General features: G+C 37.7%; 1 protein-coding gene across 3 annotated transcripts in view; it reads right to left on the reverse strand.

The window, feature by feature from the left end:
• The window catches only part of ZNF385D (zinc finger protein 385D), a 368,816-nt gene extending 357,636 nt beyond the window's left edge, over window positions 1-11,180 (reverse strand). Inside the window, exon 1 of one of the 3 annotated variants that reach the window (XM_031940342.1) lies at window positions 10,599-11,180. In XM_031940342.1, coding sequence (XP_031796202.1) covers window positions 10,599-10,620 — 22 coding nt within the window. In that variant the 5' untranslated portion in view covers window positions 10,621-11,180. Of the gene's footprint in view, window positions 1-9,587; window positions 10,001-10,598 lie in introns of those variants that run through there. The other 2 variants (XM_031940344.1, XM_031940343.1) reach the window with 2 other exon arrangements.
• Window positions 11,181-25,169: the final 13,989 nt, after the last annotated feature.

Genomic DNA, 25,169 nt, shown 5'->3' on the forward strand with positions numbered 1-25,169 from the left:
TGCAGGGGAAAGTAAATGCTGCCCAGCAGCCACATTACAACCATGATTCCTCCAAGCATGAGTACTGTAAGTTATGAACCACCCGCACGCTTCTCTAGACACATTTGAAAAAGATGCTAATAAATCCATTCAGAGAAGGGGAAAGATTTCTTTTCCCTTAATTTTTAAGCCAATGGATTCAGTCAGCCAGAAAAATCAGTCTTTAAAAGTACAGTCACAAATAGAAGGATAGATAAAAATCAATAATAAATCCTTCTTCCCTTTGCAAGCCACTAATAATAAACTCCTGTTGCTTACAGTATGTCTAGCCATGTTAGAATCCTAAATAAAAGAAATTACTAGCCAGCAACCCTTGGCCAGGTGTGTGGGGGTGTTTCTTTCTACACATGGGGATTTCTTTTTTTTTTTAATATCAAATTACAAAAGAACAGGTTACATATCATAGGCAAATGAAGGAATATTTTCAAGAGGAAAAAAAAAAGAGTTACCAGAGAAAATAAGTGATTGTATCCTTCCTCAATGTTTCTAAATAACAAACAACATTTTTTAAAAATCCTTAAAATTTGAGATGCCTGTCTTTAGCCTCCGGCTGAATTCTTTAGATATTTTCTTCCTCCCTCCAAACACCATTTCTATTCACAGAATCCTCAAGTTCAATCCTTTATTTTACAGGATGAAATTGAACTCCAAAGAACCCAAATGACCCGCCCAGGATCATACTTATTCATGTAGCTTTTCCTAATCTATTCCATCTCTCCCTATCCCTCCTAGGTTAAGAACTGAGCTGTCAGCCAATTTCCCTCACGCTCCACATCGACACCTGCTGGTTACCCAAGGAAGCTATTTTGGTCCAGAGTGTGATCCAATTCCGAATTTATATTGGATGGGAGTTCAAGTTGAACACTGTTTATTGTGGTATAAACTGCACCAGAAACAGCAGGGAACAATGGAAAGGGAAAGGAATTAGGAATTAGAAACATCTGAATTTAAGTTCCAGTTTTTTCACTGACTGGTTTGAAATCAATTCACCCAAGTCATCACCCTCATGATGTCATTTGTTCTCTTCAAAAACAAAGGATAAACAACACATGACTATAAGTAAATGAAAATATCCCCAAACATCAGTTTCCTCATCTGTAAAAGGAAAGTATTTATATAATATGCCATTCAGGGTTGTGAGCATAAAAATTACTCGGAAAAAAAAAAAAGCAAAGAGAGTCTGCTCATTATTTATAACGTTTGCCTTTAAAATGAGGTAGTTGTCCCCTATTACTATTCCAGCTTAAGCAATCTTGATACTCTTTCCATACATGGATTATTCTCAAATTGTAAACTAGTTTGTCAAAGAAGCAAATGGCAATCTTTTAGTCTTTACCATATAGAAGGATGATCTTGGACAGAAGAGAATCAGATTGGTATTATTGTTTTGTCATTTCAGTCATGTCCAACTCTTTGAAACATCATTTTAAGGTCTTCTTGGCTAAGATAATAAAGTGGTTTGTCATTTCCTTTTCCAACTCATTTTAAAGATGAGGAACTAAAGCAAAGAGGGTTAAGTGATTTGCCCAGGATCACACAGCTAGTCATCGTCTGCGGCCCTGCTTCAACTTATAAAAATGAGTCTTTCTGATTCCAAGCCATCCAATGTTTTATCTGCCGTGCCACCTATCTATCCAGGGAATAACATGCTGGTTTCCAATTGTTTCAACAGATGTAGAAATTTCCATTCAGTTCTTCCTAAGACAAATTGTTCTTCCTATTGCTTCACCAAAAATAAACAAAGAAATGAATGAATAAGTAAATAAATGACATAAAATGAAAATGAAATTATGCACTGGCAGGCCTCCACTTTGGGTGTGATCTTCTAAACTCCAAAAGGACAAACCTTTGATCTGACAAACCCAGATATTCTTTCTCAACTCTAAAAATAGCAAACTCTGGTTCCTTGACATATGGAAAATATAGCATAAGCCTAAGAAGAAGACTTAGAGAAAATCTAGCCTATGTGTTCTTAACCTGGGATCAAAAAGGAAATTTCAGGAGGTCCAATAATTTTGATAGAAAAAAATACATCTTTATTTTTATTAATGACTATCTGAAATTTAGAATTTCCTTTCATTTGGTTTCAGCATTTGCTATATTCTTCTGAGAAGGGATCCATAGGCCTCATCAGGTTGCCCCCGTGTTTAATGAAACAAAAATGATTAAATCCCCTTGGGCTCATTTTCCAGAAAAGGAAATTGAGATTTGAGAGTACACCATATGGAGTAGAACTGGGATTCAAATCCTGGTCCTCAAACTCCAAAAGCAATTCTCATTCCACTGAATCATACTGCCCCATGGCTTTTGGTATGTTTTCACATACAGCATTGTAGTCACAATGAGTTGATTCAATCCATGTGACAACTTGCACACAGGTTCACAATAACATACAAAGTTAACATATTAAACAAAGTCATTTATATTTTTATCCAAAATCAGAGACTTTTGTTCTGGTTCAAAAAAGATATGAACTGGTATTCCCTGGGCTAAATTATGCATGTTAAATTCCCTATTTTCACCTATCCATGATGTCTAGGAAAAGAGAGCCAAATACTTAGTTGAAACAAATGCATTCAATTCAATTCAACTCAGTGCAGAGCAGCAGATATTGCCCTTGGTTTGCAATAGAGGGAAAACGATTCAGATTCTGGTCCTGCCCCTTCCTGCCTGGGTGAACTTCAGCAAGGAATTTAGCCTCACTGGGTCTTTCTTCCAACTCTAACTCTCTAATCATATATGATTCTATGAACAAACATTTATTTAAGTGTCTGGTGGTACATACATTTATCTTAGTTTTCACATCTAGAGAGAAGAAAATGACAACCACTGCAGTATCTCTGCCAGGAAAACCCCATGTCAGGTAACGAAGTGTCAGACATGACCAAAATGATTGAATAAGAACAACTTCAACAAATAGGAGATAGGACAATCCAGGAAAAAATAAAAAACAATTCAAAATATTTTTATTTTAATTATATGGTTAGTATAGATACAAATATCTGTGTGTGTAGTTTTTAAAGTGGCTAATCTATATTATTCTTCAAAGTGTCCCTTTTCCTCTTACCCTCTTTATCCTTTCAAATGTCCACTGAAGTCAAGCCAAAAACAAACAAACGAGAAGCACAGAAGACGTAATTCTTTAAGGTCTCCTTGCCTGATTTTCTTTACTTGTGTGGCAATATGAACTTGTCTTGATGTTTCTAACTGGTGGAAGATTTGTGTTCTTGGGAAGAAAAGTTTCATATATCTGCCATCAACTCATAGAAATTCAGGAATTAAAATATTGGGTCAGAGCCATTATTGTTTCCATGTAGTATAGCAGTACAAACAAGAACTGGTGAAAACTGGACCATTCTAATGTTATGTTTCCTCTTACTATCGCCAATCATCTAGGAAAATCTACTGCAAAATAAAGGTTTATCATATATAATGATTTTTGAAATAATCATTAAAATAAAAACAGGAAGAGACTTACATGACTTTGTTGTTTCAAGAAATGTTCACAATATACTACAAATGGAAACCTTCCTTTCTCAAGTCAAAGTGAAGTGGATTTCTGTTTACATAACCATCATTATTTCTTTAGCCATTATATTGAGAAAGAGTTGGGATACCATTCTTAAACTCGGTATAACACACACACACACAGAGTACAGTGTAATATGTGAAAGTTTTAAATCGGTTGCCCACAAAAATACCATGATGTTCCTATTAATAAGTTTCTACCTTCAGTATTTTAAAATGATGCTAAAGGAGTTTTACCAATTGGAGTGAAATCTATTAGGAAAAAAAAAAAACATATAAGGGTGAAAATGATGCCATTTTGATCTGCTTTGTAGACCCAATTCAACATCCAAAAGTTAAGCATGTGCAAAAATATGCCCAGGAATACAAAAATAGACTTATACAAACACAGACACACACACACACACACACACATACACATACACATATACATAAAGTCCAATAAAGAGAGGTTCCAGTCAACAGCAGCTGCAGCCAAATCTTCTCAAATGGAAGCAGGAAACCTCTAATTTAAATTTTTCATTTGTTTTTTTGGAACAATTATGCCACCCACAAAAGGGTAACTTTGTCAGTCGTTATTAGCTCATGGATTTGGGAACTCATCCCTTAAATAAACTCACTTCATTTCCATATAATTACAGCAACTAAAGGACTGGTGCTGTGTGTGTATGTGTGTGTGTGTGTGTGTGTGTGTGTGTTTAAATGAAAGTATTCTTTGGGAAGGTGTAAGATGTAATGAATTTCAAAGCTTAGAATTTTAGAATATACCAAGAATCTCAGAGTCCATGTCTATATCTATCTTTACAAGTAGACATATAGTTGATCATAAACCAACTTTAATAGCTTAATATAATTTTAGAGAATGAAACACTTAAATGAATATTTTATGAATCATGTGTCTTTGGATTTGGGGACCTGTTTTATGAGGATTTTCAACAGAGTTGACCCTGCCATTTATACATTTCTTGACACACAGAGTTAGATAGGTAGATAGATCAAGTAATCTATTTCCATATTACTAATATGGAGAATATTGTATTTTTGAGAGCATCCAATTTAGAATTGTTATCTATATTAAACTGGTTATGTATACATGGATATACAAATAGGCATGTGAAGTTTATTCATAGCTATAATCATATGTCTGCATGTGGATATAATAAGCATGCCTGTATTCATTTATCATACATGTTGATGTGTATATACACACATAAAAGGCAATGGTATAGGGAATTGAGTCTGAGAGTCAGGAGGACCCAGTTTCTGACACATACTGGTTGACTGTGTGACCCTGGACAAGCCACTTGATCTCCCCATGTCTCCATCTCTGCAATGACAGAGGGAATTTCCTCAGCTAGAGAAACAGGGATAGTTAGAAAAAGAAGAAGAAGTCAGACAGACACAGATAGAGAATATAGAACACTGCACAGTAGCCTTTGAGTCAGAAAGAACTGGTCGCAATAATAATTCAGATAATTCTAGTCCATCCCTATGATCCCAGACAAGTTGAAATAAAAAGCAATTGTTTCTATCTTGGCCAGAAACCCTGAGGGTCTTTCCATCTCAGACTGATTTTTTTTTTTTTGAGTAGGTAAAAGAAGCCATTCTCTGCTTCATTCCTTACCTAGCCTTAATCACTGAATGGATGTTGCCTTAGTCAAACTAAGACCTGTTATAGATCTTGACTTAAAAAGACCAAAGTCTCCCCCTGCATCCAGGGCCATGTACAGTCTTCCTGAGCTTTATCTGGCCACTGGACCCAGATGACTCTGGAGGGGAAGGTGAGGCAGGTGACCTTGAGCATTCCTGTCATTTAAATCCAATTAGCTTGAATGCCATAGCATCGCATCACATCCCTGATATCTTAGTCCTCTTGGGGAATGAAGGACAACAACAAAAAATTCAATAAACTTCTCAGTATCACTAGGAAACTCTCAATGTATAAGTTACCAAACAGTTTTTGGAGAAAATTATTAAGGACATTTCTTTGTTCATAGTTCTCCATTTTATTTCAATGAAGTCACAGGTCAACTACAGAGCAGCTCAGGGGTGTAGTAGATAGAGCACTAGGCCTCCATTCAGGAAGACCTAAGTTTAAAACTGGTCACAGACATTTCCTAACTGTGAGCCCAAGCAAGTCACTGAATCCTATTTGCCTCAGTTTCCTCATCTGTAAAATAATGTAAAAGGAGATGGCAAACCATTCCAGTGTCTTTTTAAAGAAAATGCCAAATGCGGTCATCAAGAGTTAGGACTGAAAGAAAGTACTCAACAACAAAACAACTCAGGTTCTTCTCAAAAACAAATACAAGAAGAATGTATATAAACAAGTTTCCTCTCTTTTACTCTCAAATAAATAATCTCAAATTATCTCTCTCAATAAATCTCAAATAAAACCTGGTATATCTGTCTTTAACTTTGCTAAAGAATCTAAGCCTCAACGTGGGGCTGAATCAGTCTACCTCTTGACAACCAATGGAGGAGATACTGAGTATCAGCATGAAAGATCACAAACTAAAACCAAATTAGGATGTGCTAAACACTTCTCTCCAAACAACAGAAAGGGGGCAATTTTCTATCACCTGCATTATTTCTTTCCCTGTGATCTTTTTGTTGCTAAAAATCTTTTCCCCACCCTTCACTTAAATTGCTCTCAGAAGTGAAACCTGGTGGTTCACATGACAATAAGGAGCAAATGCTGACTTGATAATGTTCAGGTCCTGAGATGAAACTGAAAATGTTTCTGGAAATAGATGATGCACAGGCAAGAAGATGATGTTCCTGTGGCCAGGGTTTCAAGCTTTAGTATACTCCAGGAATTTTCCTACAAGATTTTTTTTGGTTCTTTTCTATTACTTACTCTTTCCCTTAAGTCCTCCCTGTCAGCAAAGGTATGTTGTCCAATGCTTCACTTTTTTGGAAGCTACTTGGATATATATATATAATTTTTAAATACAGAAAAGCTTCGGCTTGAGTAAGTCACTCATCCTTTTAAGTGAACCCGCTCCTCCCCAACCCCATTAACTAATATTTCCATCATCCTTTATTTTTGCTGTTTTTTAAAAAGATTTTTTTTTTTGAGGAGAGTTGACAGTCAACAAGTATTTCTTAAATGCTTTCTATGTGCCAGGGCAAAAGAATGGAAACTAGCCTCCAGATGCTCATGTTTTTTATGTGGGTAGACAATAAGTAAATATTATATGAACACCACATATATTCATGGTAAATGGGCAGGCATTATAGTAGGATTTTTAGAAAGCTTCCCACATCCTATCTGAACTGCAACCTCACTGCAGTCTTTTCTTGACTGTCTCCAACCATAAAACACATTATTGGTTTCCAACCAAGCAGAACCAACTTAAAGAGACCCATCATCTGTGCCCTGGTTTTCTCTCCCTTAGGCAAAGGATGAGTCCAGCACTACCTCTCTGGCCCACAACGGGTCCCAGGTATCCTTTGACCTGACTGATCTCAACGACATTTTCCTTCAGCTTTGAAAGCATGAGCCCCAGTAGGATACGAAAGGTGGAGTCACTGAGCTAGGAGTAAGAGCTAGATCACAGCAACAACCCCAATGTCAAATGTTATAAAGCAGAGTTGATGTGCCCAAGCAAATAATCTGTAGATTCTAACACATACACCTTGCTTAGCACTGGCTGCAGAATCCGCTTAGCACTTTATTCCATCAGCTTTGTGTAGCTTGTGCCGACAACCACCCACAGCTTCTCTCCTCTAATCAAGGGAGAAGTTTCCCAACAGCCTTTCTTTTATCTCTGGATAAATTATTAAAGGTCACTCATCCTTGGCAAATGTCGTTTTTTAAAAATGTAAAATATTTATAGAGAGGGAAAAGCTACAAAAGTATTTACTATTTTCACTTGTTTTACAGTAAACCCTGGGAAGATGCTCCTGCCAGACAGATTTTTTTCCCCTTAATTTCCCCCCCACACTTTGTATTTAATTCAGAATAATGAAAGAACAATCGATAGAATAAGTAAGAAAAGTCTCCACAGTGACTGAACAATAAACTCTTAAATCACTGCAAATGAACCATTATTGAAAAATAGGAGTACTGAAATTTCAATAGAAAATGAGAGTCAGATTTAAGTCATTAAAAGGGTCCATTAGACAGAATTCTGAAACAGCCACTTTCTCCAAATATGAGTTATTCTTGGGAACTAGAAATTTAACTTCTCCCTTCACCAAGTGTGTTTGACTTTGAATAATGCAAGATAAGGTCCAGAGCCAATAAGGCAGAGAGCTGTAAAGAGTCCCACGGAGGACCATGAAGCTTCCTGGGAGGAGGAAAACAGCACATCTATTTCTAAAGGCTCAAATATTATGCAGCTTAGTGAGTTAAAGGAGAGCCTGCTCCAGTCTGATTGGCTTACTAGTTTACCCTATTCCTTACCCCAATCCTGCCTTTCACCCAAAAGTAGCTGTATGAGGAACCCTACTGGTACAAAAGGAAGACAACGGCACCCCTTTCTTCTAGTCCCCAGGACCCTTCCCCAAATCCCAAGTGTACACTCTATTTTTCCCTAAGCACCCTCCTACACACACCCAGACCAACACTGCCCTCTAACACATACAAACCCTTCCCTCACACACGTGTAGTGATATAAGTAGACACGCAACAGGATGAATTTCCATAAAGTAGGAGCATGATAGGGAGTTGGGGCCAAGGAAAACCATTTAGGGTTAAGTAGTCCTAAAGCAAAGTGAGAACTGCCCTCCAAATGGCTGAAAGGCTCTAGATATTCATTAATATTAGATACTCTGATCATCACATGATCATCAACTCTTGCCATGAGTTGTAAGGTCTGCTCTCTTCCCGACCAGGTGAGACCGCAGGCTCTCTGGTGGGGAATCCCAGAAAGTAAACGAGAGGATCCTGAAATGTCCTGAAATAAGAGGCAGTCCTGAACATACATGTGTGAAGGTAAGCCTTCCCTTCGGCCTCCAGAGTGCTGCCCCCTCACGCCCGAGGAAAACTTCAGCCGTGCTCTCTTCCGAAGAGCATGGCTCCCTCTCAAGTAGGACACCCCATTTCAATTTGTACTATTAAAAACCTACATTACACAATGAAACAAATTAGCCGGCGAATCAGGCCACCCCGCCAGCAGCCCGGATTGGCAAAACGGTAATAACAGGATCTGGCCCCAAGAACATTCCCATAATAGCCACATTTTAATCCAATTGCATATGGCTGACCTCTAGCTAGCACTCCTAAGCCCTGGAAGTTCGCTGGTTAACCAGACTTGCCTGCTACAATCCCATAGGAAACCCGAGCCAGGGACCGAAAACCTAAGTTCGGTTCCAACCCTAACCCAGTCTCACCACAGACTACACGACACCATCCCGGCCACTGAGAGCCTTTTGGGCTAGGAGGAATATCCTTCCTTTATTCCCTCCCCCCAAAACAATATAATAACCGTAATAGTAATGAAGAATCCCGTGATCAATACGGCTAATGACAATTCTGCGAGTCAACCATCTCGCGCTCTCCGTCTGGCAAAGGCGGCAGAGCCCGGAGCTCGATTCTAGTGCCCAGCAGCTTACAAAAAAGGGGCTGTTTCTCCGGAGTTACGTTCAGGCATTTTTCAAACATCTTTTCTACTAGAAGCCAAATTACAGCGGGATCGAGGCTGCTGTCAAGGGAAGGCTTTTTAGCTTCCCCAACTCTGGCTATTCCACAGGCTCTCCCTCAGACAGAGGGGGAGGAAGTACATGGGCAACAGACGCAAATGCTAACACCCCCCCCCCCCGGAAAATTCTATGTAAAACTGCTGCCAGGCAAATCCACCCCAAGAGCGAGGAAGCACTTTTCTAAAGAGAAATCGGTTCCAAGTGAACTCTGGGTTTCTTATTTGCTGGCAACCCAGAAATCCACTGGAGTAGCTCCCTTGGCATCCTTCCCCATCCTCCCTCCGGTCGGACATGCGAACGTCTCAGCATTAAGTACATAACAGCTCTAGCCCCCTCTGGGTTGGGGGCCGGGGGGGGGGAATCGGACTTACAGTAGGAAAGCATAACTTCCAGGCGCAGCCAAGTGCCTCTATGCCAGTGCTCCGCTTCTGGGCTAACCCCCTCAAGCCTGCCTCCTTCCCCAGAAGTCAGTTTCCAGTCAATCGCGGCATTCCTTTACATTTCCTCGCAAGACCCCGGCTAGCCAGCCCCGAGCGAGCTGCGCCCCGCCGAGCCTTCCCCGGGCTCCTCCGAGGCGGCTCCGCCGTGAATCCCCGAGGGGTTTCCGCTGAGGCGCCCAACTCCACTGCCTAGAAATCCACTAGCTCAGGAACCCCTCTGTGGCAGGCTTAAGAATCCTCAGTCCTGCCGTGTGCTGCCTCCAAGCATTCTCAGAAGCCGGGGATCTCTCTGAACAGGGGAGCGTTCTCAGCTGCTCAAGCCCTGGAAATGAGAGGCTGCTTGTTGGGTCCCCACCCACCCACCTTCCCTCCCTCCCCCTTCCAGCCTCGGGATCCACCAAAGCAAATGTTTAATGAAACGTTACTATTGACCAAACCTCCTGGATCTTAAATAAGACGGGAACTTTTCTTCCCCCCTCTATATCCCATTAAGTTTGCCGGCAACTTTCCGTGATTCCAGGCCATTTCAGTTTCTGCCAAAGACGACAGCGCAACTTGATGGAGGGAGATCGGGGGCTTCGGGATAGCCCCCCACTCAGTTCTCGATTTTTTTTAAGCCTTCAAGCTCAGCGCCGGCTCATTCACTGCCCAGCAAAAGGCGAGCGCTGCTTCAGCGCGCTCGCCCCCCACCCATTTAACCCTTGCCAATTGGAAGTGCTTGCCACAGAAATAATAATACTAATAATAGACTGACAGGTAGACGCAGATAGATACTGGAGAGCTAGAGAGCTAGAGAGATGGATGATGGATGGAAGGAAGGATGGAAGGATGGCCGGCTGGCTGGCTGCCTTCTCCCTGGCAGCTAAAGCCTTCCGGAGACTTGCCTCCGCCGATCAGAGGTGAGCCCCAGCCGCTATGACATCATCGGGGGTTCACACTTACCAAAATACATTATGTTTCTCATTAATCATACAGCTGGGATCCCACCGCTGCGTCCTCGGCATCAGCTCCCCCTGCGCCGGGCTGCCTGGCACCGAGAGCGGGGCTGCTTCATGCTACGGGAGCTGGCAGCGCCCCCGGCATGGCACAGGGACGGCGGGAGCGAGCGGGCGAGCGGGCGAGCAGGCGGCTGGGCGGGCGAGCGGGCGCAGTCGGGGTGCCGGGCTGTGCAGACCGCCTCCTTCTCCCGGCCACGAGCCCCGTCTGATTTCGCATTTACTCGGAGCTTTCTGCTGCACTGCCCATTCTTACTGTAATCTGACTCCTCCTTGTTATGTCCTTGCTCAGCCTGTGACATCAGGACTCGGAGTACTACAAACAGATCTCCCCCCCTCTTCCTCCCATCGCCCAGAACAGCCTCTCCTCCAGGGGTTCCGACACCCCGCCTGGACTAAACGGCGCGTTCGCACTCTTTTTAGCTCGTTAGGATTAGGATTTGTCAACGGGGATCTTAGCGCACGGAGAGTGGAGGACAAGGGGCTGCCCAACTGGGTGGAGTAGCTGAGAGCCAGAGTGGGGAGTTGAGGAGAGTGAAGGGAGAAGAAGGGTTGGGGAGGGTGTGTAGGGGAGGGAAGAGAAGGGGAAGGGTAGGGGAACTCGGGGAGGGAAGGAATCTGGATATTCTTGAGGGGAGGTGGGAAGAAGTGTGTGTGTGTGTGTGTGTGTGTGTGTTGGGGAGGGGAGGGAACAAAACTGGGAATTAACACTTTCTACAATCAGCAGCCTTATTAGACATGCTGATTTAAGTGTACCACTTAGCGAATATGCATTTAAAGTGCTTGTCTACACACGCGCACACCTACACACACACACACACACACACCCTCCCTGGTGTGGAAACAGATTAGTAAACCACTACTGACGGGGTAATTGAGGTTTTCGCTTCTAAATTACCTGCCAAATCTAAGGGGGGAGGAGCCGAGGTGCGTTAGACAGCTAACAAACATCCTCGTGGGTGGCTATTTTTTCTGCTTTAAACTCACAGAGGAAAAAACACAATTAATTTAAAATATATATATAATAAAATAAAACCATCCAGCAATAAAAACTTCCCCAATTTCTGATTGGCAATAATGATTATTCCCAATCCGTGCTCCTCTTGAAAGAGGAGGGGCACGGAGACTGAAGCGCCTTCTCACCCTTAAAGGGGAACTGCCTGCAAGCTTCTGGCTGGGTATGGGATACTCTCTCCAGAGGAAGAAGTTTGCCCTCTCTACCCCACAGATGACAGCCCCTTCCGTTAAATTGGAAGAATACAAAAGAGAAAGAGAAGATCCGCAAGCGTCCCCTAATCCAGGAATCCGGATCTCTAATTTGGACCATCCAAAAGCAAGAGAGAGAGAGCCTGGAATCCCGGCCTTGCAGAAAGGAAGAGTCACATTCGGCACCTGCCTCGGACTCTCAGAGAGCAGGGTGACCCCGCAAGACACTTGATCTGTAGGAGCCCATATGCAATACCCTGATCCTCTTATATTGCAGATCTGAACTTTCTTAGAGGGAATCACTGCTCTCCTCATTCCAGCAACAACAAATCCACCAGAGGAAAGGATATTAGGATTTCCTGAACACAGCATTAATAGATTATTATTTACATTAGGAAATCTTAATATGGGTTAAGTCATGGACCCCTCTGAAAGTCTAGTAAAGTCTATGAACACCATCCCAGAACAATGATTTTAACCGTATAAAATAAAATAAATAGAATTACATAGGAAACCAATGTGTAGAAATGCAATTATCTAAGCATTCCAAAAGCGAGGATATCTGGGTAATAAATATTTTCATGACTCTGAGGTGAAAATTTAGATGTTTAGTATTTCAAATAAATCAATACTATCAGGTCCGGTCAGTTCATGGGTCAGGAAGGGACCTTCAAGAACTGCCTTATTTTACTAATAGGGAAACTGAAACCTAGAAAGGTGAAATAACTTGTCAAAATTACCATTAGGTATTTGGGATCCAAACCTGGGCCCTTTGAGATGAGGAAAATAGTCCAACATAGTGGATGGTATGGTGATATAGCCCTGACTGGGAATCTGAAAGACCTGAGTTCAAATATCTCACACACTTACTAGTGGTGAGACCCTGGGCAAGTCATTTAACCCATTTGCCTCAGTTTCCTCATCTGTAAAATGAGCTTGAGAAGGAAACCAATATTTTTGCCAGGAAAATTCCAATTGGAATGGCAAAGAGTCGGTTACGATTGAACAACGAGGGTTGAAAGAAAATTGGATTTGAGTTCAGATTCTGCTTCTGTCACTTCTAATAGGTATAGCTTTGCCCATATAACTTATCCTGGATCTTAGATGCTTGTTTTGTTTTGCTTTTTAATCTGTAAAATAAATGAAGCTCTATGATTTGGCCTCTCAGGAATCTTCTACTAGCTTCCAAATGACAACATAATAGTTACAATTCTAGGGTGTTTACTGTTTATATTATGTTGTCTCCCACGGTTCTGTTTCCTAAAAACCTGAACAGCTTTCTCTTTATCTATCATAACCATCAAATCTCTGTCTCTATTGTAATGAACAAGGTATTCTATTGATACTTTAATTTTAAAAGCATATTAATATCCAGTTCCTATATCGAAATGATTCAGCAACCAATTTGAAGTCAGAGAACTGAAACTCAAGATTTCCTTCTCTTTGGACCTCAAGAAATTAGCTTGAATTCCCTGAATTTCATGTTTTACATTTGTTAGTCATGTTTTTAGAAACATGGTGATTTAAGAATAAAATGAAATAAAAGAATATTTATGCATGTACTTATCCATATTTCCATTTGAAAATGGGAATATTTAACATCACAGTTTTATTTAGGGAAATATTTTGGTGTTCATTGATTCCCTTTCACTTTAGAGCAAGTCCATGATGTATGTACAATAAAGACTATTTTTGATAGATATCAATTATGCAAACAATATGAACTTGTTATGTGCCTACTGTAAAACACATAGGATCAGGAATGTACTTTAAGTTGCTTAAAAAGTGAACTTGGAAGTGAAATAAGAAATCAATCCAATGATTCTTTCAAAGCTAATTGATTATTGTTCTTCATTCTCAATGAGGGATTAAATGATATCACTATGTTGACCACAGTCAAGGTATAGTGTGTGTGATCGTGGGCCAATCGGACAATAGGTTTAGAAAATTCTATCACAGATTGGGTACAAATAGTCCATATGAACATTTGGAGCCAGATGTCTCTAAATGTGGGCATCTCCTGTTCCTTTTGAGCTACAGCAATTCTGCTTCACTCATTGAGAACAACATCTTCTTTGATATGGGCACGCTGGTCCAATGCCAGTCTCACAATCAATTCCAAAGTTCTTCAGAGAGACTTTGACAGTTTTTCTATGTCTTTCATAAGTATGATAACACCAGAGCTGTAACTGGGGCAAAACATGAAGGGTTTATTTCCCTGGACTATTGGTCTCAGGTAAGATTTTTATGTGCTTGTACTGTGCTAATAAGTGCTTCACAAATACTATTTTATGTGTTCTCACAAGAACACTGAGTTATAGGTGCTATTGTTACTTTCATTTTACATCTGGGGAAAATGAGGTAACAGAGACTAAGGGACGGGCCAAGGTCATATTTCAGTGATGAAGTTCAGATTTGAACATAGTTATTTCTAACTCCAGGTCCTGGATTCTATATACTGCATGACAGCTACCGTTGGTGATACTTACTGGACTGCCTACTCTGTATCAAATGACTATCCCCCCTCCTTCCTTTAGATCCATACCATTATCCCTAGGATCCCCTCTCCAAAGTGCCCCTCTCCTACAACCCACTTTTCCCAGAGTTGTGTCCTCCTGATTAATCCTAAGGGTTAGAACATCAGGGATAATTTTCCATGCAATGGGGTTAGAAGCTATACTGACTATCTCTTCTTCTAGTAGGATATCTTGATCCTTCTCAATCCTCTGCCACTGAATGTATCCTAGACATAAGAATTCCAAAAATATCTTATCCCATCCCATCCCAAATTTTAAATTTGATTTATTTGGGGACCATAATGTCTAGATGTTTTTGGTAATGTAGATGTAATCATAAGATAAATGTTTTTTTTCCCCTTATTCCAGAGAGACTTAACACCTGAGACCTCTATGACCATATTTCAAGAAATTAATTGTCTACAAGAAAATTACTAATGGTGACACTCCTGAAGCTCTCCTATGGGATTTCCCTGCCTCCAAGGGCATTCAATAATACAATATGACCCCATTTGCCAGGTCTCTATCTCTAGATCTTTGATTTTTTTCTAATACTGTTTTGTTCTGTAAATCAATTTGCACAATTGGACCCATTCATCCACTTCATTGGGACATTGAACCTTCTGACCCTGGAAATATTGACACCTGGGGAGGCCAGATCATAGTTCAAGATATCTGACCCATTCTTTTCTAAATCATCTCTTTAGAATGGTTTTATTTTCATCTATCTCAATGGTAACTGGTGTTGGTGACAGCAAACAGATGAGGTTATCATAAGTTGAACATTCTTGCTGGTTTTTCTTATTCCTCTTTAAGTAGAGAAAATGAACATCAATTTCTTCTTTGAAGTGTTTCCTGAAACTGCACATTGTTTTTGGAGGATCTGGGTTCATATTTCTCCTCTGATATTATCTACCTGTGTGACCTTCAAAAAATTCCTTAATCTTTCTCTCCTTGAGTTTGTTTCTCTGCAAAATAAGGGGTTTTGAACTAGATGAGTTCTGAGATTGCTTAGCTTTAAGTCTGTGATCCCCAACCAGAGTGTGCTGGAAAATGTTTGACAACTGAGAGGGAAATGAGTGTAGGACACAGTTATAAGTTCTACATACATTCTGAAGATTTCTTTCATTGTTTTCTTACGTCTTAAACAACAACAACAAAGCAATCATTCAACCCTAATTTATTGTTTGCCAATTTATAAATTCGAAATGCTACACAATGAAAATTTCACAATTAATTCTCAAATGCCAAGAATAGGTTCTAGTACCCTCTTGTCCCAAGCCAATGCTACTCCTCAGTAATTTTGGTACTCTCAGCACTCTGTATGTAATTTGGACTGTGATGTTTGATATTTCTAGCTATTTAGTTTTTTTCATTATGTTTTCTTTTCAAAGGAACAGCCTCTTCAATGGCTGGGCCAATATGCTGTTCTATTTTTTAATATGATTGCATACCGTGCAGGACTATTAATCATCATTTCAATCAATATCACCTTCATCATTAAACATCCACTGAGTATCTACTAGAAGTAAGAAACTGGTATTCAAGGATCGAGCAACCTATGAGAAAACTTCTTTGACTCAAGGAGCTGCCAATGAAGTTGAAGAGACACTAAAATGCAAATAAAACCTTTGAGAGTGGGTGATCATGTTATTCCCCTATTCTGATAATACCAGTGGCTCTTTATTGCTTCAATAACCCAGAGGCTAAGTAAGGCTATTCTGACTCTTGCCTCTGGACTCCACCACTGCACTGAATCCAAGTATAAGAGAGAGCCTTGTTGAAGCCAAGATGCAAGACATGGAATGTAATTATATAAATTCTCTGGGCCCTAGTTTCCTGATCATTAAAATAAAGGGCACTGGAGAGGCTGACTGTAGTAGTCCTTTTCAACGAGATGGAACAATGGAAAGAGCACCAGGCTTGAAGTGACTATTGCTGGGGCTAATAGAAAAGGACAATATTGAGCTCTACCTTGAAGGAAGGGTAGAAGTTAATAAACAGAATAAAGGGACTCCTCACAGGATGAAGGCAGGAGAAACACAGTGCTTGACCCATAGGATGTGCTGAATAAATGTTTATTGACTGTCAGTATTTAGGAGATCATAAGACCAGTTTAGCTTAAATGAAATGATAACATAGAAGAAAACATGAGGATAAATTTGAATGCAGTGGGTAAGTTCTGGAAATGGAAATCGCCACATAGGCAATTCCAACCATTGTAGTGGCGGTAGCAATAATAATTACTAGACATTATATATTAAATTTTATGTTTGCAAAGCACTTTACAAAGCTTATCTCACTGGAGTCTTACAATAACTGTAACAGTAACAGGGAATAAAATGCTATTATTATCCTTATTTTACAGATAGAGAAACCGAGCCTGAGTGAGGTTTATTGAATGGCCCCAAGTCAAAGAACTTGCAAGTTTATGAGACAGGATTCAAACTCAGGTCTTCCTGACTCCAAGTTCAGTGTTCTATCCACTCTGACTGTCTAGTCGTCTAAATCCTTAAATGCCAAACTAATGAACTGCGCTTTTATTTTGCAGGTGACAAAAGAAATATTTGCTGAATGAATGGATGAGCTAACAAATGAACTTCAAAGCCTATCCGGGGGCTGAAATATAATAATATGCCACCAAAGATACTTGGAAATGCAATAACATAGATCTTGTATAGCTGGTTGAAAGATCTCATACACTTCAGAGGTTTCCAATTTTTCTTAAGATAAATTTCATTTATGGTTCTTGGGCAGCTATTTCAGAATCCAAAAAGGGAAAAAATGTACTTGAAAACAAAATGGAAGAAAAGAACATTATATTGGATTTCTTCTTTTGCCTTGAAGAATAGCAAGTCCTCAAGATAAATGGAGTAAAGGTCTAGTAAATTTTGAATGTTTGAGGTCACGGACATTTCATTTTTAAATATGCTGTGGCCATAGCAGTGCTCGACACATAGAGCAAAGTTTTAGAAAAGTAATTGGCTGTTTTTGATTATATATGATCATATGTCTTGGATCAAGTCCAGCACATGGAAATATATATGTATACATGTACACACATATCAGCATGTATATGTATAGTACTGTGGACACATGCATGTATAAATGTACACATACATATACACATATATTCAAAAATTCCCAATGGACTTAAAACAAATGCATATAGGTTTACCAGGAAATCCTCTCATTTTGCATATTTTCTACTTGATCTCAATTTCATTCTGATCATTAAAAACAAAAAAAAAAAATTATCCAAAGGGACATGATCCCTGATTCTTTTCTACTGGATAAAAACCACCAAATGTGTTTTTTACCCTTGACTCAAAAGTGTCAGTTCTGGAAATCTACAGTATTTGTCACCATGAATACCATTTAACTGCAGTGGTACCCAAAGGAACTCTGCACAGCCACACGTGAATACAGCCAGAGGAACTTAATTAATCTTGCTGTCACTTCCATGAGGCTTTTCATTAGTTTTGCTGCTATCTGATCAACTGGCCCTTTCCATATTGGAAATGGCTACCACAGCCTCCAATAAAAGAATTTTCAAGAGATAAACAAAGACTCACCTTTAACACTGAAAGAGCCTTTAGGCAGGCAAACTTTATCAGTTTGATAGCTGTACCTCTGGGATGCTAATTGGGAGGTAACCCCAGAATTTCATAGTTGAGATTACAAATTGGTAAAAAGCCTAAGTGTATTGTAGAGGGAGAACTCACATGATGGGTTTCTACCAGAAGGTACTACTTTAAAATCTAAACACAGATTATGTATTTCAGATGAAAGGTCATCTTTTCCTCTGTTTCCTCTTCATGAATACTAATGTTGTGTACACTGTGAAAGAAACTTCCAGTTATGTTTAGTGTATTGATTTTCAATTCAAGAGAAAGTCAGCATTTCCTGTTGCCTAAATCACACTGGTTTCAGTAGAACTGAATTGAAATGAATTGAATTGAGCAGAGATTTCTAGGATTTTAGGAGGTCAAAGTGATTTAATATGGACTTTAGAGAACAAAAGGAAGGTAAATCAACAATCAATTAAAATAATTACCCAGTCTGCGAATACTTTTCAATGAACCTTTAGGCAAATATAAACTGCATTAAATTAAAAAGGCAAATAGATGGAAGAAAAAAAAAAGGACCCGAATTCATACTCATCTAATTTGTATTTTGTTGATGGGAATGACTCTAGAAACAATTAACAGAATTTTTCCTATAGTGTGTATTTATATTATGCCCAAAGATTTTAATTTGTCAGTCCGATTGAGCTACTTACTTGGACAGTGGCTAAATTGTCAAATTTATGATTGAGGAGATCAGACAAAATTCTCCTAATGACATCACAATTTTTCTACTCACCCTGGCTCAAAACCTCAGTTATTTTTGACTCTATTCTTCCTCACTTCCCACATTCAATTCACCACCAATGAAGAGAAAATTAAGACAATTTTTAAGAGCTATTTTGCCCAAATATATGACACAAAATTTGACAATATAAAAGTGATGGATGAATCTATACAAAAATATAAATATAAACAAGATATTTAAATAATACAATCTTAGAAAAAGAAATTGAATATGCTATTAATAAACTTCTAAGAAAAAGTCCCCAAGACCAAATGGATTTGTTTAGTTCAGACAGCATTTAATAAAAAAGCTGGAGAGATCTCTAGAAGCAAAGCAAAGTTTATTATACTTTCTGGCGAGAATCCGGCATCCCACCCATTGAGCAGATAATCGAAGGGAGGAGGCACCTTAGGGGCAGAATCAACACTTTTAATCCCTAATGCAAATACCCCCTCCCACCACTTACCCTCATCCTTATTGGCTGAGGATCTTACATTCTAAACTGGGGAACAACCTGAGAAATTGGACTTGACCAATAACTTGACCAGAGTTGCCCATATTTGACTGAAATAGGGAGGATAACAAGAAGAGGACTTAAGTATGCCCTTAGGGGATAGCAGGGAGGGGGCTTAAGTATGCCCTTGATTTAATGCTTAAAGTCCTTCAGGCCGACTCAGACTTTGAAACAGATGAAGCCTCACTCAATTTTCACAAATGTCTTGAAAGATCTCACCTCATGTCATTAAGACTTATCAGTGAATTCTGCCAAACATTTAAAATCAATCCCAATACTATATAATCCCAAATCAATATACTATATATATTTGGAAAAATAGGAGAACAACCTTTTACAACACAAATATGGTGCTGATACCCAAACCAGGAAAAGCCTAAACAGAGAAAGAAAATTGTAGACCAGTTTAATTATAGCAATATATCACAAGCATCATATACTATAGCCAAGCAGGATTTATATCAGGAATTCAGGATTGGTTCAATATTAGAAAAGCTATAAGAAAAATATAGCCCTCATTCCTATTAAAACAGTAGAGAGCATAAGAACAATGGAATGTATCATAAAATAATAAGTAATATTTATCTAAAACCATCTTTGAGCATGATTTTTAAGAGAAATAAGCTATAACTCTTGTGCTAGAAATGTTGAGAAAGCAACAATAAATTAAAAGAATTAAAATAGTCAAATGAGGAAACAAAAGTACTACCTTTTCTTTTTTGCAGATGATATCATATTATGTTTAGAAAATCCTAGAGAAGCAACTAAAAAACTACTTGAAATTATTAATAACCTTAGAAAAGTTGTTAGATACAAAATAAACCCACAAAACATGTGTAGAGTAATTGCACATTTCATACATATTGGATCACTTGCCAACTGGGAGGGTAGGAGGGAGGGAAAAAATTAGAACATAGGATTTTGTAGTGGTGAATGTCAAAAATTATCCACATACATATTTTGGAAAAAAAATCTATAATTAAAAAAATAAAACCCAACTCAAACACTAAAAAAAAAAAAGTAATAGTTAAAGAAAAGAAATTCACACATTGGTTTTATCTGAACATGCATCCTTTATTCTATCCCCCAAGAGATGGGAAATTTGATTCATCAGTCTTTTAGAGAAATATTTAGGTTTTCATTGATGTAAATTTTTAAATGTTCCAAAGTTATTTTTTTCACATTGTGGAAATAATTGCATAAATTATTGTACTCCAAAAAAAAAAAAAAAATCAGCAGCATTTCTATATATTACCAAAAATGTCCAGCAGCAAAAGATTGAAAGAGAAATTTCATTTAAAGTAATTGTAGACAATATAAAATACAAGTCTATCTTGCAAAGACCAACCCAGGAACACAAATAAAGTCAGATCTAAAGAATTGGGGAAAAAAATCAATTCCTCATGGGTAAGCCAAGCCAATATAATAAAAATGATGGTTCTACCTAAATTAAGCTATTCAGTGCCATATCAATTAAACTATCAAAAATAATTTCATAGAATTGTAAAAAAATAAAAACAAAATTCACCTTGAAGAACAGCAGCTCAAAGATATCAAGGGAATCAATGGAAAAATGTGAAAGAAGGTGATCTAGCCATACCAGATCTCAAACTGTATTATAAAACAGTAATTATCAAAGAAACCTGGGCTAAGAAATACTTAATGGCAGATCATTAGAATAGATTAGGTACAAATTACATTCTAATAGATAATTAGATTAATTTAGCATATAGAAAGCCCAAAGAATCCAATCCTTTGTAACAAAATCTTACAGGATTAGACTGCCAGGAAAATTGGAAAACCGTATGACGTAAATTAGATATATATCAACATCTACACTGCATACCTAGATGAGCTCAAAATAGATACAATAATAATTTAAAAGTTTTGCACAAACAAAACTAATGCAATTAAAGTTAGAAGGAAACAGAAAAGGCATGGGATAGGAGGAGGATTTTGCAATAAGCATCTTTGATAAAGGCCTTATTTCTCAAATATATAAAGAATGGAGTCAAATTAAAAAGTACAAGTCATAAATAGTCAAAGGATATCAACAAGCAGCTTTCAGACAAAGAAACCAGAGCTATCAATAGTCATATTAAAAAATCTCCTAAATCTATTGATCAGAGAAATGAAATTAAAACTACTCTGAGGTACCATGTCATATCTATCAGAGAAGCTAATCTGACCCCTCCTCCCCTAAGAAAAAAAGAAAAGAAAAGAAAAGAAAAAAAGAAAAATATATGAGGGTATATAGGAAAACTGTGACAATAATATTCTGTTGGTGGACTTGTAAACTGATCAAATCATTCTGAAGAGCACTTTGGAACTATATTCAACAGGCTGTAAATGTTTGATCCAGCAATACCACTGATGCCATTCAAAAAAGGGAAAATAGCCTATTTGTACAAAAAATATTTTTAGAAGCTCTTTTTTGTAGTGGTTAAGAAATAGAAGTCAAAGGGATACCCATTAATTGGGGAATGATTAAACAAGCTATGGTATATGTTTGTAACAGAATATTATTGAATATGAAAAATGACAAACAGGATATCAGAAAACTTGGAAATTAGGACCAAATTAAGAAACTTACATGAACTAATGCATAGTGAAATGAACAGAAACAGGATAATATTGAATGAATTCTATAACAACAATGTTATTCAATGCAGAACTGTGAATGACAGCAAGTCTCAGTTATATCATGATCTAAAACAATCCCAAAGGACTAATGATGAAGTATACTATATGCTTCCAGAGAAAGAACTGACATTGATTGAATACAGACTAAAGATTGATTGCTATTTTTCATTTTCTTTTATTTGAGTCTTCTTGTACTTGTACTTGTACAAAGAACTAACTTATATTTGATTACTTGCCATCTCAGGGAGAGGGGAGATAGAATTTGAAACTCAAAACTCTTACAGTATTTGCTCACTTCCATAATTTCTTCTCCATTCTTGATCGAATAACTTTAATTAAGTTCTACAAACAAGTCAACCCACCTACAATTTCTAATTCTTCTTTTAATCTATCCTGCCCATCAATAAGCTTTTGAGTGTCTGATCAAGTCACTGTCCTGTTCACCAAATTTTCATAACTTTGCAGAGAACAATGAATAAATTCTATACCTCTTATCTCGGTGCCATTTCACAATATGGCTCCTACTTATTTAGTCATGTATCTATCCATTTAGTTATTAATTTATTCACTTATTCATTTGTTCATTTGTTTACCCACCTAATTTTTTGTATATTCATCCATCCTTTCTTTTATCTGTGTATTTAATTATTTATACTAGACTTGTGATTTTATCAGTGTAGAGAATTTTCCTTATCAATCAATGATACAATTTTAAATAATCAAAGGAGATAATATCTGTAAATCACTTAGTATGGTTCCTGGCATATAGTAGTCACTTAATAAATTACTATCTCCTCCCCACAGCAAAGCAAATGAGCACTTCCTTGAAATTTATAGCAAACTTTATTAAGCAGTTGCTTTAGGTAAGACTTGATTTCCTGAAATACTAGGAGGTCAAATTGATGCACCAAGAATCACAAAACCAATAGATGCCAGAGGAAGTTGAATTCAAGTTTTCCTATTTATGATGGTTCCTTTCTATCAATCTAAAATACTGCTTTTCTTCAAGTTTCTTTTTCTAACTTATCTCTTATTTTTCTTCTTATATTTTTGGTCCCAACCAAATTGGTTTAGCTACTCAAGTATTCCCTTTGATTTCTAACATTTTTCTTTGTCCTACCTAAACTCCCCCTCCCCAAATGTGACAAAGGTGAAATTCTACCCAAAGCTAATGTTTACATTAGATCCCCTGGGAGTCTTCCCTAATCCCCATCTGCTTATGACTCTTATTTTGAACCCCTCTAACCCTCCTGCCCCATTATTTCTTATAAAATGGTAAATTCCCTAAATAAACGATTGCTTGAACTTGTTCTTGATGTTGAATCATGTCCAATTCTTTGTGACTAAATTGGGAATTTTATTGGCCAAGACAAATTTTATTTCATTTTATTGGCAAAGTGGTTTGCCATTTCCTTCTATAGCTCATTTTAAAGAGGAGGTCACCAAGGAAAACAGGGTTAACTGACTTGCTCAGTGTCACTCAGATAGTAAAGGTCTAAGACTATCTTTGAAATCAGGAAGTGTTACTTGATTTCAGGCCTAGAACTCTTCCCACTGTGCCAGCTAACTACTCCTAGGTTAACATATGCATGCAATAAAAAAAGGGCATCTAACTTATACAAAGACCAATATCTTACACTGTCACTAAAATAAGGTACCTAATTTAGACACACAGGGTGATGCCATGAGTAAATTGGAAGAGCAAACAATGTTATGTGTGTCAGATCTATGGAGAAGGGAAGAATTTATAACCAAACAAGAGTTAGAAAAGATCGTGAAATATAAATGGATAATTTTAATGATATTAAATTGAAAAAGGTTTTAAACAAACAAAGCCAATGCAACTAAGATTAGGGGAATAGATGGAAAGCATGTTTTTATTTCTGGTGTCTTAATAAAGGCCTGGTTTCTAAATCAAAATTATTTCTGAGTCAAGTTTATTAGAATATGTCATTTTCCAATCGATAAATGATCAAACAATACGAACAAGCAATTTTCCAATGAAGAAATTAGCTATAGTCATATGAAACCTAATATAGTCATATGAAAAATCTAAATCAGTAATGATTAGAGAAATGCAAATTAAAATTATTCTAAAGTATCACCTCATATCTATCAGATTTGCTAATAAGAGACATATGGAAAATGATAAATATTTTTAAAATGTGGCAAAAATTGGGACACTAATGCATTGTTGGTGGAATTGTAAACTGATCCAATATTCTGGAGAGTAATTTGAAACTATGACCAAAGGGCTATATAACTATACATATCCTTTGATCTAACAATACCACTACTAGATCTATATCCTAAAGAGATCATTAAAATGGAAAAGGACTCACATGTGCAAAAATATTTATAGCAACCCTTTTTGTAGTGACAAAGAATTGGAAATTGAGAAGATACCCATCAGTTACAGAATCGGATGAACAAATTGTGGTATATAAATGTAATGGAATGCTATTGTGCTATAAGAAAAGATGAGCAGGCAGATTTAAGGGAAAAAAAACTGGAAAGACTTATATGAAGTGATGCTGAACAAAGTGAGCAGAAACAGGAGCACATTTTACACACTAGCAACAGTGTGTGGCGATCAACTTTGATAGCCTTAGCTCCCCTCAGCAATATGGTGATCTCATGTAATTCCAAAGGACTCATGATGGATAATGTTTTTGAATCCAGAGAAAGAACTATAAAGTCTATATACAGATGAAAGCATTCCATTTTCACTTTTTTTTATTCTCATGGTTTTTCCCTTTTGTTCTAATTCTTTCACAACATGACTAATGTGGAGATATGTTCAATATGATTGTACATGGATAACCTATAACAGATTTCTTGCCATCTGGAAAGAAGGGAAGACAGGGAGGAATTTAAAAAATGGAACTCACAGTCTTATAAAAGTGTATGTTGAAAGCTTTACATGTAATTGGGGAAAAAATAAATACCATTAAGTGGGGGAAGAGAAGAAAAGTCATGCTAGCTGAAATGAAGGGTAACTAGGAAAAATCAAAAGCAATTGAAAAACTGAATAACAAAAGCTGAAATGAAAATTGACTGATTACCATCTAGTTGTACATGAAGAATAAATAAATAGAAGAAACATGGAATCATGTTCAACCTATGTAAAATACATATGGGAACTCCAATGAATAGTTCTTTGACCCTTCTTGGCCATCAGAATTTGATGCTTCAGCCAATCAACTTGTTGAAATGAAGGGCAAAAAAAGAAGTAGAAGCTAAATGACAGAACATAGAACATAGTACAGAAGTAGTATCATAAAGT

The sequence above is a fragment of the Sarcophilus harrisii genome, chromosome 5 (assembly GCF_902635505.1).
Source record: "Sarcophilus harrisii chromosome 5, mSarHar1.11, whole genome shotgun sequence".
Classification (NCBI taxonomy): Eukaryota; Metazoa; Chordata; class Mammalia; order Dasyuromorphia; family Dasyuridae; genus Sarcophilus; species Sarcophilus harrisii.